Source organism: Anomaloglossus baeobatrachus, chromosome 12, assembly GCF_048569485.1.
Source record: "Anomaloglossus baeobatrachus isolate aAnoBae1 chromosome 12, aAnoBae1.hap1, whole genome shotgun sequence".
Taxonomy (NCBI): domain Eukaryota; kingdom Metazoa; phylum Chordata; class Amphibia; order Anura; family Aromobatidae; genus Anomaloglossus; species Anomaloglossus baeobatrachus.
Window position 1 is genome coordinate 71,827,399 of NC_134364.1, and position 17,194 is coordinate 71,844,592.

General features: G+C 52.3%; 1 protein-coding gene across 2 annotated transcripts in view; it reads right to left on the reverse strand.

Annotated features, from left to right (window-relative positions):
• Positions 1–17,157, reverse strand: part of VRK1 (VRK serine/threonine kinase 1) — a 57,392-nt gene extending 40,235 nt beyond the window's left edge. Inside the window, exons 1-3 of one of the 2 annotated variants that reach the window (XM_075329919.1) lie at positions 17,076–17,157; positions 4,090–4,265; positions 2,655–2,710 (exon numbers count right to left, since the gene is read on the reverse strand). In XM_075329919.1, coding sequence (XP_075186034.1) covers positions 2,655–2,710; positions 4,090–4,255 — 222 coding nt within the window. In that variant the 5' untranslated portion in view covers positions 4,256–4,265; positions 17,076–17,157. Of the gene's footprint in view, positions 1–2,654; positions 2,711–4,089; positions 4,266–16,989; positions 17,053–17,075 lie in introns of those variants that run through there. The other variant, XM_075329920.1, reaches the window with a different exon arrangement.
• Positions 17,158–17,194: the final 37 nt, after the last annotated feature.

Genomic DNA, 17,194 nt, shown 5'->3' on the forward strand with positions numbered 1-17,194 from the left:
GATGCCACCGCTGTACGGCTCGCAGAGTCTAGGACTGCGTTCATGGCGTAGGAAGAAAAAGCTGACGCCTGAGAAGTCAAAGACGCAACCTGCGGAGCAGAATTACGTGTGACCGCATTAATCTCAGCCAGACAAGCTGAGATAGCTTGGAGTGCCCACACGGCTGCAAAAGCCGGGGCAAAAGACGCGCCCGTGGCTTCATAGATGGATTTCACCAGGAGCTCTATCTGCCAGTCAGTGGCATCTTTTAGCGATGAGCCATCTGCAACCGATACCACAGATCTAGCCGCCAGTCTAGAGACTGGAGGATCCACCTTGGGACATTGAGCCCAACCCTTAACTACGTCAGAGGGGAAGGGGTAACGTGTGTCAGTAAGGCGCTTAGTAAAGCGCTTGTCCGGAACCGCTCTGTGCTTCTGGACAGCATCTCTGAAGTTAGAGTGATCGAAAAACGCACTCCGTGTACGTTTAGGGAACCGAAACTGGTGTTTCTCCTGCTGAGAAGTCGACTCCTCTACAGGTGGCGGCGGGGGAGAGAGATCTAACACCTGGTTGATGGATGAGATAAGGTCATTTACTAAGGCGTCCCCTTCAGGTGTATCAAGATTGAGAGCAACGTCAGGGTCAGAGCCCTGAGCTGCGACGTCCGCCTCGTCCTCCAGAGAGTCCTCAAGCTGGGAACCCGAGCAGCGTGAAGAAGTCGGGGATGATTCCCAGCGAGCCCGCTTAGCCGGTCTGGGACTGTGGTCCGGGCAGGAGTCCTCCACGTGAGACCTAGGGCCCCCCCTGGGAGCGCGCTGCGGCGCGGACCGAGAGGGGCCTGGAGGCGACGATCCAACAGGGCCCGGGGCCTGTGTCAGGACCGGTCTGGACTGCAAAGCTTCTAGCAGCTTGGCAGACCATTTGTCCATAGACTGAGCCATGGATTGTGAAAGTGACTCAGAGAGTTTCTCAGCAAAAACGGCAAACTCTGTCCCTGCCGCCTGGACAGGGGGAGCAGGGGGGGGGGGTCTACCTGAGCCGAGGGGCCCACTAGTGACCGAGGCTCCGGCTGAGCAAGCAAAACAGGGGTCGAGCATTGCTCACAGTGAGGGTAGGTGGAACCCGCAGGTAACATAGCCGCACAAGAGGTACAGGTCGCAAAATAACCCTGTGCCTTAGCACCCTTGCTCCTTGTGGACGACATGCTGTTGTCTCCTAGGAGAGTGATCACTGAGGGTATATGGGAAAGGGTATATAGCCCGACCGAACAGAAATATATATATAGAATACGTATCTATTCCGGCACCCTAAGGGGACCAGCACCGGGTGACCGGTGTGGCTTACCGACCGCTAAAAAGCGGAGTGTGTGTCCTCCAGATTCCCTGCCTTAGGTCTTGCAGAGTTGCAGAGCTCTTTCCTGGTAATCCTCTACCGGCAGAATGCCAAAAAAATGGCTGCCGGAGCTCTCAGGGGAGGAGTGGAGCCGTGGGCGGCGCTAGAAAAGTGCGGGAATCTGGGGTCCCCCCAGTGATCTGTGAGGGGGGAGGAAACATACAGGATGCTCCGGCCCTCACATCCGACGTCAGGTCGGCAGTCCCGCCCTTACCCCTGACAGGCAGGCCCGGGGGCGGGAGTTTTGCTACTAGGCCGCAATGAAGCCGGGGACTAAATTTAAGACCGCGGCCGACAAACAGGCGCGGTCGGCGCGGAAGTCCGCCGGTCTTCACAAATCAGCAGCTGCTGCAGCGTCCGGGAAGAAGGCGCTCCATGCACAGCCCCTATGGGGACACAGAGTACCTTAGAGATGCAGGGCCCGGTCCCTGAGGATGACTAGACTCCTGTCCGGCAGATTCCCACAGGGGCTGCGGAGGGAGCACGGTCCCAGTAAATGGATGACCGTTCAGGATCCCACTTCTCCCAGAGCCGCTAAGGGATGGTGAAGGAAAACGGCATGAGGCTCCGGACTTTGTACCCGCAATGGGTACCTCAACCTTAACAGCACCGCCGACGTAGTGGGGTGAGAAGGGAACATACCGGGGGCCCCGTGGGGGCCCACTTTTCTTCCAACCGATATAACTAATATGAGAATGCATGAGTGGATGTGTGCCTCCTTCCACACAAAGCATAAAACTGAGGAGCCCGTGATGCACGGGAGGGTGTATAGGTAGAGGGGAGGGGTTACACTTTTAAAGTGTAATACTTTGTGTGGCCTCCGGAGGCGGAAGCTATACACCCAATTGTCTGGGTCTCCCAATGGAGCGACAAAGAAATACGGTGTATATATAATTTTTCACTTTCTTTTTCACTGTGGGCTTCTGGTTTATGCAGTTTAGCCGTGAGTATCATGTAATTGTAAACTTCCCCATAGTAGTCTCCCCTCCCCCCATGAAGAAGGAAGGACTTTTTCAGCAATACGACTGTGTGTCCATTAGCATCTATCAGGTGGGCGGACACATTGCTGTGCACTTTGAACACCAGGTGGTGCTATAAGTATATGGCATAAGTCTCCTCTGGGGGCAGAGAAGTAAGAATTTTTCATTCTGCACAACAAACACTTGGCAGCAAAAATATATTCCACCATAATTCTAATTTCTGCAGTGTTATCCGCCCACCGGACAATTACTTTTTGGTATTAGACATAATTTCACATTAAATAATGGCGGCAGACTTACCACTTTAATGACGTAAGGAGCATCGGATCCCACTGCTTTGGAAGAGTTTTGATCCGCTGGTGAGCAAAGAATAAAAAAAAAGGGTTAGAACTCAGTGCTCCACTATGGTGGGATTTATGTCTCTTAGGCCATGTGCCCACGGGAGAAGGTAATGTAGATTTTGCTGCGGAAAACCTGTGGATTTTCTAGACTTTCTAGATAAATCTGTGGGTTTACGCATGTACAGACACTCCCCATGTTATCCTATGTGACATGGGGAGTGCTGTATCAATGCTGCGGTTTTTGCGGCTGCGGAAAATGCTGCGATTTCCCACAGCCGCACGTAAGTGCATGTCAATTATTCATGTGGAAGTATCCGCAGAATTCCTGCCTTTCCACTATGGAGATAGAGGGCGGGAAATCCGCAGGAATTCCACCTGAAATCCACACTGTTTCCTCAGGTTTACCGCAACAACTCCGCAGATATACCGCATCAACGGATAGCTGCGGATTCCAGGGAGTTGCTGCGTGAACCTGCGGAAATACCTACAGAAAAGTCTGCAGATACGATCTCCCGTTGGCACATGGCCTTATAGGGCTGGATGTGGCCCCACGCAATAACAACATCAACAATCAGCGGTTTTAGGGGGCAGCCTGACCGTCCCTCATAGGGAAACACAGTGGATTTCAGTACATGATTAGTTGATTTCCGTTTAGTGAAACGTACTTATGGTTTAAAGTGGACACTGTCAGGCAAAGGATAAGGCAGAAATCCAACATGTCTGATCCTTCTCCAGTGTTGTCAGGAGAGGGAGAGACAAAAGAGCGCAGAGGCGACAAAAGAGCGCAGAGGCGACAAAAGAGCGCAGAGGCGACAAAAGAGCGCAGAGGCGACAAAAGAGCGCAGAGGCGACAAAAGAGCGCAGAGGCGACAAAAGAGCGCAGAGGCGACAAAAGAGCGCAGAGGCGACAAAAGAGCGCAGAGGCGACAAAAGAGCGCAGAGGCGACAAAAGAGCGCAGAGGCGACAAAAGAGCGCAGAGGCGACAAAAGAGCGCAGAGGCGACAAAAGAGCGCAGAGGTGACAAAAGAGCGCAGAGGCGACAAATGTTTGCAATGGAACGACACAAGTGTGAAAGTAGCCTAAAGGGTTTGTTTGGACCCACATCGGAGAGCGTTGTGTCCACACAGACCTGCCAGGACACTGACGATTATGCACCAAGTGGTTTCGTAGACAAGGAAAAAACAAAACAAAAAAAACTTGTGACCATCAGGGCCACTATCTGAATTTCAGGTTAAAGAAAACCAATCTGTATACAGCAAGAAAGAAAAAAAAAAAAAAAAAAAAGTAGATGATGCTAAAGGAAGGAGACATGTCCTCCACCATAGCACGAGCCACATGACTCCGTACTCCTCCAGCATAAAGAAAAGCTTCATAATTACAGCCATAATCTTACCGAGGTAAAGACGGCCAAATCCTCCCTGGCCGATGGGCAATCCTAATTTCCACTGCTTTTTAGCAGAATCCGTCAGCACTTCTCCTTGTGGAAACTCCTCCGCCAGCTTGTACTTAGCTGGGGCTTTCCTGGCAGCCGGTGCCGCCCCTTCTTTCTTACGAGGCATGGTATTTACTCTGCAAAATAATTTAGAAAAGCTAAAATCCTAGGAATCCAGACCACAACATCAACTAACGGCTCTAAGATGAATTAAAAAAAAATACAGTATAATAATTCGTGAAGTCTAAAGCCCAACTGCACTGCAGATGTTGTAATCCCTCGTTATCTAGGTCACCCATTGTCCCTCCCGACCAACCAGCAGCTTCATTTTGGCTTGTTTTTTTGGACAGTTGTGCAGCCTAAATCAGGTCTGAAATATGTCATACTGGTCACCTGACTACTACAGCCAATCACAGGCCTCAGTAGTGATGTCATCCCTCCACCATAGACCACTAGAGTGACCTGCGCTGAAATGGGGGGCGGATTGCAGACAGACACAGATCACTATCACTCCCCACCCCATAGAGCAAAGTACAGCGCTCTGATACAACAGTCTCATAGGCCACGAAGGGAGCATCTGCACCTCCGCTCCTTTCAAGACCAGTTCCTTGGGACCATCCTCTTCTGGGGGTCGAGCTTCCACTGTAAATGAATGTAACTGTACGGCATGTGTGCCAGATCTGGCTTCCGGCAAAATACCGGAGATGTGAAACCGGCCATAGCTGGGGGATAACTTAGGATTCCAAGAATGACCCTTTTAGGCTAAGTTCACATGTCCAGTAATCATTTGTTAGAACGGATCCGTTGGCAAAAAAAAGTTCAGCAAACACAACCTTTTTTTGTCCATTTTGAAATAGATTTTTGCAGGATCCGTGCTTTCAACATTGGAGTCTATGGAGGCCGGATCCGTTACCTGATTGCTGTTTAGTCATTCATTTTTCTTGCATTTGTAAACGGATCCGGTTTTGCTTTACTGGATCCGTTTCAAACGAAAGATGAAGGGAATTTTGTTTACTTACCGTAAATTCCTTTTCTTCTAGCTCCTATTGGGAGACCCAGACAATTGGGTGTATAGCTTCTGCCTCCGGAGGCCACACAAAGTATTACACTTTAAAAAGTGTAACCCCTCCCCTCTGCCTATACACCCTCCCGTGCATCACGGGCTCCTCAGTTTTGGTGCAAAAGCAGGAAGGAGGAAACTTATAAATTGGTCTAGGGTAAATTCAATCCGAAGGATGTTCGGAGAACTGAAGACCATAACCAAAAGAACAATTCAACATGAACAACATGTGTACACAAAAGAACAACAGCCCGAAGGGAACAGGGGCGGGTGCTGGGTCTCCCAATAGGAGCTAGAAGAAAAGGAATTTACGGTAAGTAAACAAAATTCCCTTCTTCTTTGTCGCTCCATTGGGAGACCCAGACAATTGGGACGTCCAAAAGCAGTCCCTGGGTGGGTAAAAGAATACCTCGATAAAAAGAGCCGAAAACGGCCCCCTCTTACAGGTGGGCAACCGCCGCCTGAAGGACTCGCCTACCTAGGCTAGCCTCTGCCGAAGCATAGGCATGCACCTGATAGTGTTTTGTGAAGGTGTGCAGACTCGACCAGGTAGCCGCCTGACACACCTGCTGAACCGTAGCCCGGTGTCGCAATGCCCAGGATGGACCTACGGCTCTGGTAGAATGGGCTTTCAGCCCTGAAGGAATCTGTGTAAGTACTGTGGAAAAAAGAAGCGCAATAGGGTCTTACCCGAGTGGTATTGGGGTGATAAGAATAAATTTGCACTCACCAAAGGGAGTTGTGAAAGTCACAACTACTATGCAGGCATAGATTCCAGGCCAAAGGCAGCAGCACCCAGGATGGCTGATAACAGAGAGTAATGAAGTAGGGCTTTCAAGGCCGCGCCAGTGACCACTCTGACCAATAGTAAATTAATGATCCTTTATTTCATCTTCAGGTCGACGCGTTTCTGGAGTCTCTGCTCCCTTCCTCAGGACACACAGGAAAAAAGTACATCTAAATCTCTATAATCTGATTTGATGTACTTTTTTCCTGTGTGTCCTGAGGAAGGGAGCAGAGACTCCAGAAACGCGTCGACCTGAAGATGAAATAAAGGAACATTAATTTACTATTGGTCAGAGTGGTCACTGGCGCGGCCTTGAAAGCCCTACTTCATTACTCTCTGTTATCAGCCCTGAAGGAATCGGAAGCCCAGAAGAACGGTAGGCTTCAAGAATCGGTTCCTTGATCCACCGAGCCAAGGTTGACTTGGAAGCCTGCGACCCCTTACGCTGGCCAGCGACAAGGACAAAGTGCGCATCAGAACGGCGCAGGGGCGCCGTGCGAGAAATGTAGAGCCGGAGTGCTCTCACGAGATCTAACAAGTGCAAATCCTTTTCACATTGGTGAACTGGATTAGGGCAAAATGAAGGTAAGGAGATATCCTGATTGAGATGAAAAGGAGATACCACCTTAGGGAGAAATTCCGGAACAGGACGCAGAACCACCTTATCCTGGTGAAAAACCAGGAAGGGGGCTTTGCATGACAGAGCTGCCAGCTCCGACACTCTACGGAGCGATGTAACTGCCACTAGAAATGCCACCTTCTGCGAAAGACGTGATAAAGAGATATTCCGCAGCGGCTCGAAAGGTGGTTTCTGAAGAGCCGTTAGCACCCTGTTAAGATCCCAGGGTTCCAGCGGACGCTTGTAAGGTGGGACTATGTGGCAAACTCCCTGCAGGAACGTACGGACCTGCGGAAGCCTGGCTAGACGCTTTTGAAAAAACACGGAAAGCGCAGATACTTGTCCCTTGAGAGAGCCGAGAGACAAACCCTTGTCCATTCCGGATTGAAGGAAAGAAAGAAAAGTGGGTAAGGCAAACGGCCAGGGGGTAAAACCCTGATCAGCGCACCAGGATAAGAAGATCCTCCAAGCCCTGTGATAGATCTTGGCGGACGTTGGTTTCCTGGCCTGTCTCATAGTGGCGATGACATCTTGAGATAACCCTGAGGACGCTAGGAGCCAGGACTCAATGGCCACACAGTCAGGTTGAGGGCCGCAGAATTCAGATGGAAAAATGGCCCTTGAGACAGCAAGTCTGGTCGGTCTGGGAGTGCCCACGGTTGACCCACCGTGAGGTGCCACAGATCCGGGTACCACGACCTCCTCGGCCAGTCTGGAGCGACGAGGATGGCGCGGCGGCAGTCGGACCTGATCTTGCGTAACACTCTGGGCAGCAGTGCCAGAGGAGGAAATACATAAGGCAGTCGAAACTGCGACCAATCCTGAACTAATGCGTCCGCCGCCAGAGCTCTGTGATCTTGAGACCGTGCCATGAATGCCGGGACTTTGTTGTTGTGCCGAGACGCCATGAGGTCGACGTCCGGCGTTCCCCAGCGGCAACAGATCTCTTGAAACACGTCCGGGTGAAGAGACCATTCCCCTGCGTCCATGCCCTGGCGACTGAGAAAGTCTGCTTCCCAGTTTTCTACGCCCGGGATGTGAACTGCGGAGATGGTGGAGGCTGTGGCTTCCGCCCACAGCAGAATCCGCCGAACTTCTTGGAAGGCTTGACGACTGCGTGTGCCGCCCTGGTGGTTGATGTACGCGACCGCCGTGGCGTTGTCCGACTGTATTCGGATCTGCCTGCCCTCCAGCCACCGATGGAACGCCTTTAGGGCTAGATACACTGCCCTTATCTCCAGAACATTGATCTGAAGGGAGGACTCTGTCGGAGTCCAGGTTCCCTGAGCCCTGTAGTGGAGGAAGACCGCTCCCCACCCTGACAGACTCGCGTCCGTCGTGACCACAGCCCAGGATGGGGGCAGGAAGGATTTTCCCTTCGACAAAGAAGTGGGAAGAAGCCACCACTGAAGAGAGGTTTTGGCTGCCAGTGAAAGAGAGACGTTCCTGTCTAGGGACGTCGACCTCCTGTCCCATTTGCGGAGAATGTCCCATTGAAGTGGACGCAGATGAAACTGCGCAAAGGGAACTGCCTCCATTGCTGCCACCATCTTCCCTAGGAAGTGCATGAGGCGCCTCAAGGGGTGTGACTGGGCCCGAAGGAGAGAGTGCACCCCTGTCTGCAGCGAACGCTGTTTGTCCAGCGGAAGCTTCACTATTGCTGAGAGAGTATGAAACTCCATCCCGAGGTAAGTCAGTGATTGGGTCGGTGTCAATTTTGACTTTGGGAAATTGATGATCCACCCGAACCTCTGGAGAGTCTCCAGAGCAATGGTCAGGCTGTGTTGACATGCCACCCGGGAGGGTGCCTTGACTAGGAGATCGTCTAAGTAAGGGATCACGGAGTGGCCCTGAGAGTGTAGGACCGCCACCACTGATGCCATGACCTTGGTGAAGACCCGTGGGGCTGTCGCCAGGCCGAAAGGCAGTGCCACGAACTGAAGGTGTTCGTCCCCGATGGCGAAACGCAGGAAGCGTTGATGCTCTGGAGCAATCGGCACATGGAGATAGGCATCCCTGATGTCGATTGATGCTAGGAAGTCTCCTTGGGACATCGAGGCGATGACAGAGCGGAGAGATTCCATCCGGAACCGTCTGGTTCTCACGTGTCTGTTGAGCAGTTTGAGGTCCAGAACGGGACGGAATGATCCGTCCTTTTTTGGCACCACGAACAAGTTGGAGTAAAAACCGCGACCACGTTCTTGAAGGGGAACGGGGATCACAACTCCTTCTGCCTTCAGAGTGTTCACCGCCTGAAAAAGTGCATCGACTCGCTCGGGGGGCGGAGATGTTCTGAAGAAACGAGTCGGAGGACGGGAGCTGAGCTCTATCCTGTAACCGTGAGACAGAATGTCTCTCACCCATCGGTCTTGGACATGTGGCCACCAGGCGTCGCAAAAGCGGGAGAGCCTGCCACCGACCGAGGATGCGGTTTGGGGAGGCCAAAAGTCATGAGGAGGCCGCCTTGGAGGCGGTTCCTCCGGCGGTCTTTGGAGGACGTGACTTAGACCGCCATGCAGAAGAGTTCCTCTGGCCCTTCTCTGACCTGTTGGACGTGGAGGATTGGGACCTGGCTGAGGGCCGAAAGGACCGAAACCTCGATTGAATTTTTCGTTGCTGAGGTCTGTTTGGTTTGGACTGGGGTAAGGACGAGTCCTTTCCCTTGGATTGTTTAATAATTTCGTCCAATTGCTCGCCAAACAAACGGTCGCCAGAAAATGGCAAACCGGTTAAGAACTTCTTGGAAGCAGAGTCTGCCTTCCATTCGCGTAGCCACATGGCCCTGCGGACTGCCACCGAATTGGCGGACGCTACCGCTGTACGGCTCGCAGAGTCCAGGACGGCGTTCATGGCGTAGGACGAAAAGGCCGACGCCTGAGAAGTCAAAGACACAACTTGCGGAGCAGAGGTACGTGTGACCGCATTAATCTCAGACAGACAAGCTGAGATAGCTTGGAGTGCCCACACGGCTGCAAAGGCCGGAGCAAAAGACGCGCCTATGGCTTCATAGATGGATTTCATCAGGAGCTCTATTTGCCTGTCAGTGGCATCCTTGAGCGATGAACCGTCAGCCACTGCTACTACGGATCTAGCCGCCAGTCTAGAGACTGGAGGATCCACCTTGGGACACTGAGCCCAACCCTTAACAACGTCAGGGGGGAAGGGGTAACGTGTGTCATTAAGGCGCTTAGTAAAGCGCTTGTCCGGAAATGCTCTGTGCTTCTGGACAGCATCTCTGAAGTTAGAGTGATCGAAAAACGCACTCCGTGTACGTTTGGGAAACCTAAACTGGTGTTTCTCCTGCTGCGAAGCCGACTCCTCTATAGGTGGAGTTGGGGGAGAAAGATCTAGCACCTGGTTGATGGACGCTATAAGGTCATTTACTATGGCGTCCCCTTCAGGTGTATCAAGATTGAGAGCAACGTCAGGATCAGAGCCCTGAGCTGCGACCTCCGCTTCATCCTCCAGAGAGTCCTCATGCTGAGACCCCGAACAGCGTGATTAAGTCGGGGAAGGTTCCCAGCGAGCCCGCTTAGCCGGTCTGGGACTGCGGTCCGTGTCGGAGTCCTCCCCGTGGGACCTAGGTGTCACCCCAGGAGCACTCTGCTGCGCCGACCGAGAGGGGCCTGGGGGCGATGAATTCACAGTGCCCGGGGCCTGTGTTACCGATCTGGACTGCAAGGCTTCTAGTATCTTAGCAGACCATCTGTCCATAGACTGAGCCATGGATTGTGAAAGCAACTCAGAGTTTCTCAGCCAAAACTGCAAACTCTGTCCCTGCCACCTGGACAGTGGAAGCCGGGGGTTCTACCTGAGCCGAGGGTCCGGCTGAGTGAGTGCCACAGGGGCCGAGCATTGCACACAGTGAGGGTAGGTGGAACCTGCAGGTAACATAGCCGCACAAGAGGTACAGGTTGCAAAATAAGCCTGTGCCTTGGCACCCTTGCTCTTTGCGGACGACATGCTGTTGTCTCCTCTGAGAGTGATCAGTGAGGGTATATAGCCAAAAGCAAAGCAATGCAAAACAATGTATACAAATTATATTATAATATATATATATATATATATATATATATATATATATATATATATATATATACATATACATACACACACTTCGGCACCCTAGGGGGGGCAGCACCGGGTAACCGGTGTGGCTTACCGACCGCCCAAAGCGGTTGTGTGTCCACCAGATTCCCTGCCTGCGCCTCCCAGAGCTGCAGAGCTCGTTCTGAAGTCCTCCACCGGCAGAAGTGATTGTAAAAATGGCTGCCAGGGTCTCAGGGGAGGAGGGAGCCGTGGGCGGTGACTAATAAAGTGCGGGAATCTGGTGCCCCACAGTGCTCAGTGAGGGGGGAGGAAAACACCTAAGTATGCTCCAGCCCTCACTGCCGACGTCCAGTCGAGCGTCCCGCCCTTACCCCTGACTGGCAGGCCCGGGGGCGGGAGTTATGGTACTAGGCCGCAGAAGCCGGGGACTAAATTTAATAACGCGGCCGACAAACAGGCGCGGTCGGCGCGGTAGTCCCGGTCGTCACAAAAAAAACAGCAGCCGCTGCAGCGTCTGTAACACAGGCGCTCCATGCACCATCCCCAAGGGGACACAGAGTACCTTTTAGATGCAGGGCCTGTCCCTGATGATACCCAGTCTCCTGTCCAGCAGATTCCCCCAGGGGCTGCGGAGGGAGCCCGGTCCCAGTGAATGGTGACCGGTTAGGATCCCACTTCTCCCAGAGCCTCTAAGGGATGGGGAAGGAAAAACGGCATGTGGCTCCAGCCTTTGTACCCGCAATGGGTACCTCAACCTTAACAGCACCGCCGACTTAGTGGGGTGAGAAGTGAGCATGCCGGGGGCCCTGTTGGGGGCCCTCTTTTCTTCCATCCGATACAATCAGCAGCTGCTGCTGACTAAAATGGGAGCATGAGTGAATGTGTGCCTCCTTCAACACAAAGCATAAAACTGAGGAGCCCGTGATGCACGGGAGGGTGTATAGGCAGAGGGGAGGGGTTACACTTTTTAAAGTGTAATACTTTGTGTGGCCTCCGGAGGCAGAAGCTATACACCCAATTGTCTGGGTCTCCCAATGGAGCGACAAAGAAAAATAGCGATCCGTTACTGGATCCGTTTTGCAACGGATGATTACTGGACATGTGAGGTCAGCCTCAGTCTTATGTACAGTAGATTGTGAAAAGGGTTGAAGAAACACCAATAACATGGATTCAATGAGGCAGATGTCAGTAAGTATTCCCATTAAAAAAAAAAAAGTCTGATGGCTTTGTTATTTTTTTCCCCCCTTTTTGAAATCTGAAGTAGCAGTCCTCTGTTACTCCTCCTGGAAATGTGTGACTAAATTGACACCTAAGGCTAGTTTCACACTTGCGTTGAACGGTATCCGTTGCATTGTGTTGTGTGACGGATGCAACGGATGTGTTGCATATAATGGCACAACGGATGCTGCAAAACAACCGAATCCGTTTTGATTTTTTTTTTTTTTTTTTACAGTTTACCGGCGGCAGACTATTGTGAGCGATCAGCTGATCGCTCCCAGTAGCCGGCCGCCGGGTGATCAGCTGATCGCTCCCAGTAGCCGGCCGCCGGGTGATCAGCTGATCGCTCCCAGTAGCCGGCCGCCGGGTGATCAGCTGATCGCTCCCAGTAGCCGGCCGCCGGGTGATCAGCTGATCGCTCCCAGTAGCCGGCCGCCGGGTGATCAGCTGATCGCTCCCAGTAGCCGGCCGCCGGGTGATCAGCTGATCGCTCCCAGTAGCCGGCCGCCGGGTGATCAGCTGATCGCTCCCAGTAGCCGGCCGCCGGGTGATCAGCTGATCGCTCCCAGTAGCCGGCCGCCGGGTGATCAGCTGATCGCTCCCAGTAGCCGGCCGCCGGGTGATCAGCTGATCGTTCCCAGTAGCCGGCCGCCAGGTGATCAGCTGATCGCTCGGCCGCCGAGAATGTGTGCGGGGGGCAGAGTGAAGAGTGGGCGAAGCCGAGCGGGGCCATGGCGCTGAAGACAGGTGAGTGTGCGTGTGTGCGTGCGTGTGTGTGTACGTACATGCGGAATGGAGTGCGGGAGGGGGCAGAGCCAAGCGGGGAAGTGTCGGGCTCCCTGCACATGTAGTGAGGGTAAATATCGGCAAAGCACTTTGCTTGGTTACCCAATATTTACCTTGGTTACGGGTGCAGGGAGCCAGAGAGGGCATGCGCAGCTAAATCCAACGAATTGCGCTGCTCAAAAAAACGTTACATGCTGCGTTCCTCCCACCCGACGCAGCGTCAAAATAACGATGCTGCGTTGTCCAGCGGATGCAACGCTGACACTTGCGTTACAGGGTGTCGTCCATACAAGTCTATGGAGAATAGCGCAGCGCGTTAACGGTCTGCACTATTCTCCATAGTGACGGACTCCGCTGAACGCAAGTGTGAAAGTACCCTTAGCCGTCAGTGATTCACACACACGTTCTGTCCAGGTTTTTCAGGGATATGACATTTACCTTAGGTTCACACTTCCGTTGTTTTGTATCAGTCACATGCGTTGCGTGACGCATGTGACTGATGCATTGTACAACGGATGACAAAGAACAGAATTCTTTGTCGGACTCCGTTGTGTGCGGGGGGCGGAGCGCGAGGGGGCGGAGCCGAGCGAGGCCGTGGCACTGAGGACGTCAGTGCCGCGGGGACTGCAGGACAAGTGAGTGTGTGTGTGTGTGTGTGTGTGTGTGTGTGTGTGTACACATGCTGAGTGCGGGAGGGGGCGGAGCCAGGCGGTGAAGTGTCGGGCTCCGTGCACAGCCAGGGTAAATATCGGGTAAAAGCAAAGCACTTTTCTTGGTTACCTATTTACTTTGGTTACCAGCATACACCGCTTAGCGCTGGCTCCCTGCACACGTAACCAGTGTAAATATCGGGTAACTAACCAAAGCGCATTGCTTAGTAACCCGATGTGTATCCTGGTTACGTGTGCAGGGAGCCAGAGAGCGCATGCGCAGCGAAATCCTACGGATCGCGCTGCTCAAACAACGTTACAGGCTGCGTTGCTCCCGCCCGGCGGTCAGTCAAAAAACGACTGACCGCGACGCAGCGGATGCAACGCAGGGTCATCAGTTGCAATCCGTCGCTAATAGAAGTCTATGGGGAAAAACTGGATTCCTGCAAAATATTTTGCAGGATACCGTAATTCCTCAAGACGACGGATTGTGACTGAAGCAAAACAACGGAAGTGTGAACCTAGCCTTAACTGTTGTCATCCATGACTGTTCTTGTATCCAAAAGGAAAACAACGAGGTTTGAGACCACACTGCAGAGTTGTGCAGTGAAAGGTTTGTGTTCTGCTGCCGCATAATGCAGGTGCCTGCAACTATCAGGTGACAAATAAACCAGCTCCTGCAGGGCAGATATGACTCTGGTAGCCGACATCACCTGACAGCAGCAATCTCTCGAGGCCGTGTATTTCCCAGCTAAGGCCTCTTTCACACATCCGGCTTTTCTTCACTTAGTCGGATCCGGCGCGCTCCAGTACAGTGTATACAGTACAATGTTCACGCAACAAGCTCAGGTCACGTGCTGTCAATGTGCCCGGAGCATGTGACCCGGACGTTGCAGCACTGCCACTGTACTGTATTATACTGTACTGGTGTGCGCCGCATCCATCAAACCGGCGAAAAGCATACGTTTTTCCATACGGCCTGTCCGTTTTTTGACGGATCCGGTTTGTTAATGAGCATGCGCAGTTCAAAAAACCGCATCCGGACGCCGGATGCGTTCTTTTGTCGCTGGACGCCGCATCTGGCGTCCATAGGCTTGCATTGTAAATCGCATCGCGCCGGATTTGGCGCAATGTGATTTTTTGCCACAGACAAAAAAACGCTGCAAGCAACGTTCCATCCGGCCACTGCATTGGCTAAATATGCCGCATGCGGCAAAAACCGGATGCAATGCAAGGCCATGCTGCACAATCCGGTGCTAATGCAAGTCTATGAAGAAAAAACGCATCCGGCGGCAAAAAAAAAAACGGATGCGTTTTTTCTGCAAAGTGCCGGATTGTGCCTGATTGCAAAAAATTGATGTGTGAAAGCAGCCTTAGGGGTACTTTGCACGTTGCGATATCGCTACTGCGATATCGTCGGGATCAAATCGAAAGTGACGTACATCCGGCGCAGGTAACGACGTCGCAACGTGTAAAGCCTAGGAAAGATGAACGAGCATGAAAGTCAAAAATTGGTGATCTGTGTCACGTCCTTCATTTTCATAATGTCGGTGCGTCCGCAGGTATGATGTTGTTTGTCGTTCCTGCAGCTCCACACATCGCTGTGTGTGAAACCGCAGGAGCGACACCTCCTTACCTGCGCCCGCCGTCCACCGGCAATGCGGAAGGGAGAAGGTGGGCGGAATGTTTACATCCCGCTCATCTCCGCCCCTCCGCTTTTATTGGCCGGCCAATTAGTGACGTTGCGGTGACGCCGAACGCACCGCCTCCTTGAGGGAGGGATTCTTCGGCGGTCACAGCGACGTCGCAGGGCAGGTAAGTGCGTGTGAAGCTGCCGTAGTGATAATGTTCGCTACGGCAGCTATCACAAGATATCGCATGTGCGACAGGGGCGGGGACTATCGCGCTCGGCATCACTATCATCGGCTAGCGATGTCGCAGCGTGCAAAGTAGAGACAATGCCCCTCCACAATATTCATCTGCCTGGCAGCGTATAATCATTGCCATCCCACTGGCCACAATAGATTAGATGTTTTTGAAGCCAATGAGACAGAAAAGGTTTATTTTTTATTTTTTTTATAGTTTTATAAGAATATGTGCCCACGATCAGGACGCCTGACGTCCTGGACGCAGCGGATCCTGACCGGGGGGGGCGCCTGCAGGAGACCGCAGCTGCTTGTACCCACGATCAGAGTTCAGTGCGCTGTTGTCTTTCGCTTGTGTTCTCCCTACAAAGGACACATGCGAATCCACAGCCAATAATTGACATGATGCGGTCTGAAAAGCCGCACCGCAGGTCAGTGTTTGCTGTGGAAAAAACAAGCACAGTGGGCAGAGGATTTCTAGACATCCCATCCACTATGCTTGTACTGTACAATGTTGAGTTTTGGACCCAGCTGAAGCATGCTGTGTCCAAACCGCTGCAAACACGGTCACACGTGGAGCCCCTTAGGCGGCTTTCACACTTACATTATTTTGCATCAGTCACAATCAGTTGTGTAACTGATGCAACGGATCTGTTGCAGATAGTGGCACAACTGGTGTGACTGATGCTGCAAAACCACAATCTGCTTTTTTTTTGTTTTTTATTGTTTTACCGGCGGCCGGCTATTGTGAACAATCAGCTGATCGTTCACAAAAGCCGGCCATATTGTTTTCAATGATTAAACAGGAGCTGAGCATGCAGTGAAAGAAAAAAAAAAAAAAAAAAAAAAAAAAAAAAAAAAAAAAAAAAGGATTCTGCTGCTCATAATACACTACATGCTGCGTTCCTGCCGCCCCACGGTCAGTGGTTCCACGACTGATCCGTCATCAGTCGCAATCAGCTGTCCATACAAGTCTATGGGGAAAAAACGGATTCCTGCAAAATATTTTGCAGGATACCGTATTTCCTCACGGCGACGAATTGCAACTGATGAAAAACAATGCAACAAAGTGTTAAAGCAGCCTCAACGCCATTTCCAGGAAGAACAATAGAAAGTACAACAACTCTAAATAAAGACAAATTGTCCAGAGGAGCGGACAGGTGACTTGTACCACCAGATACCGGATGCCCGATGGAGACAGAGGTGTCAAATGCCAGCGCCCTAAACCTGCCGCGTACACACCCACACACAGTCATGTGACAGAGGCCACAGCACTGATTGGACCATTAGGTCACACGACCTCATTCCGCACCTGATGTGACATCAGAGGTTGGCGACAGTCACGTGACAGCTGGTCTTATTCTACTTAAAGGGATATTCCTGTTCGGGTCACAAAAATGAACTGAGGGGAATAACCCTTTAATAGGAAGCAGGTACGAAAAGTTAAGGAATCACCATGGTAACTTCACCACCCCGCTCGGCATGTAAGTGGGCAACAGCGGCGACAACCCTTTAACCCCTTCCCAACCACCGCCAGACAGGCTGCAACATGGGCAGCTGCTTAACCCCCTAAATTACACTGCCAATCCCCTACAGAGGTGTGATCCGCTCCATGCACCAATGTGAGGCAGCATCACATGTGGCTGTCTGCACAAACTATAAGAACCACCCTGTATGTTTTGCAGCATGCCATAAAAGACATGACGTCACATGACCACAGCAGCCAATCATATTACGCCGTAGTGTGGTAACCAAGGGTAACGGGCAATATAAATGGGGAAGTTATAATGTATGAACACGAGCGTCACCAGGGACATAACACGGACCAGAGCTGTGCGGCACCAGGGACTGCTCCAGAGACAGCACAGACCGCCCGCAGCCCCTCACACACGGCCGGGGCCGCACTACTCACAGCCGCTGTCTGCTCCGGCGCGGGAAACTCAACTCCGCCACAGATCAGCCTCCGGCCGCCGCGTCTGCTGCGACGTCACTACGTACTGACGTCACCGTCACATGACCCGCGCTTCAAGC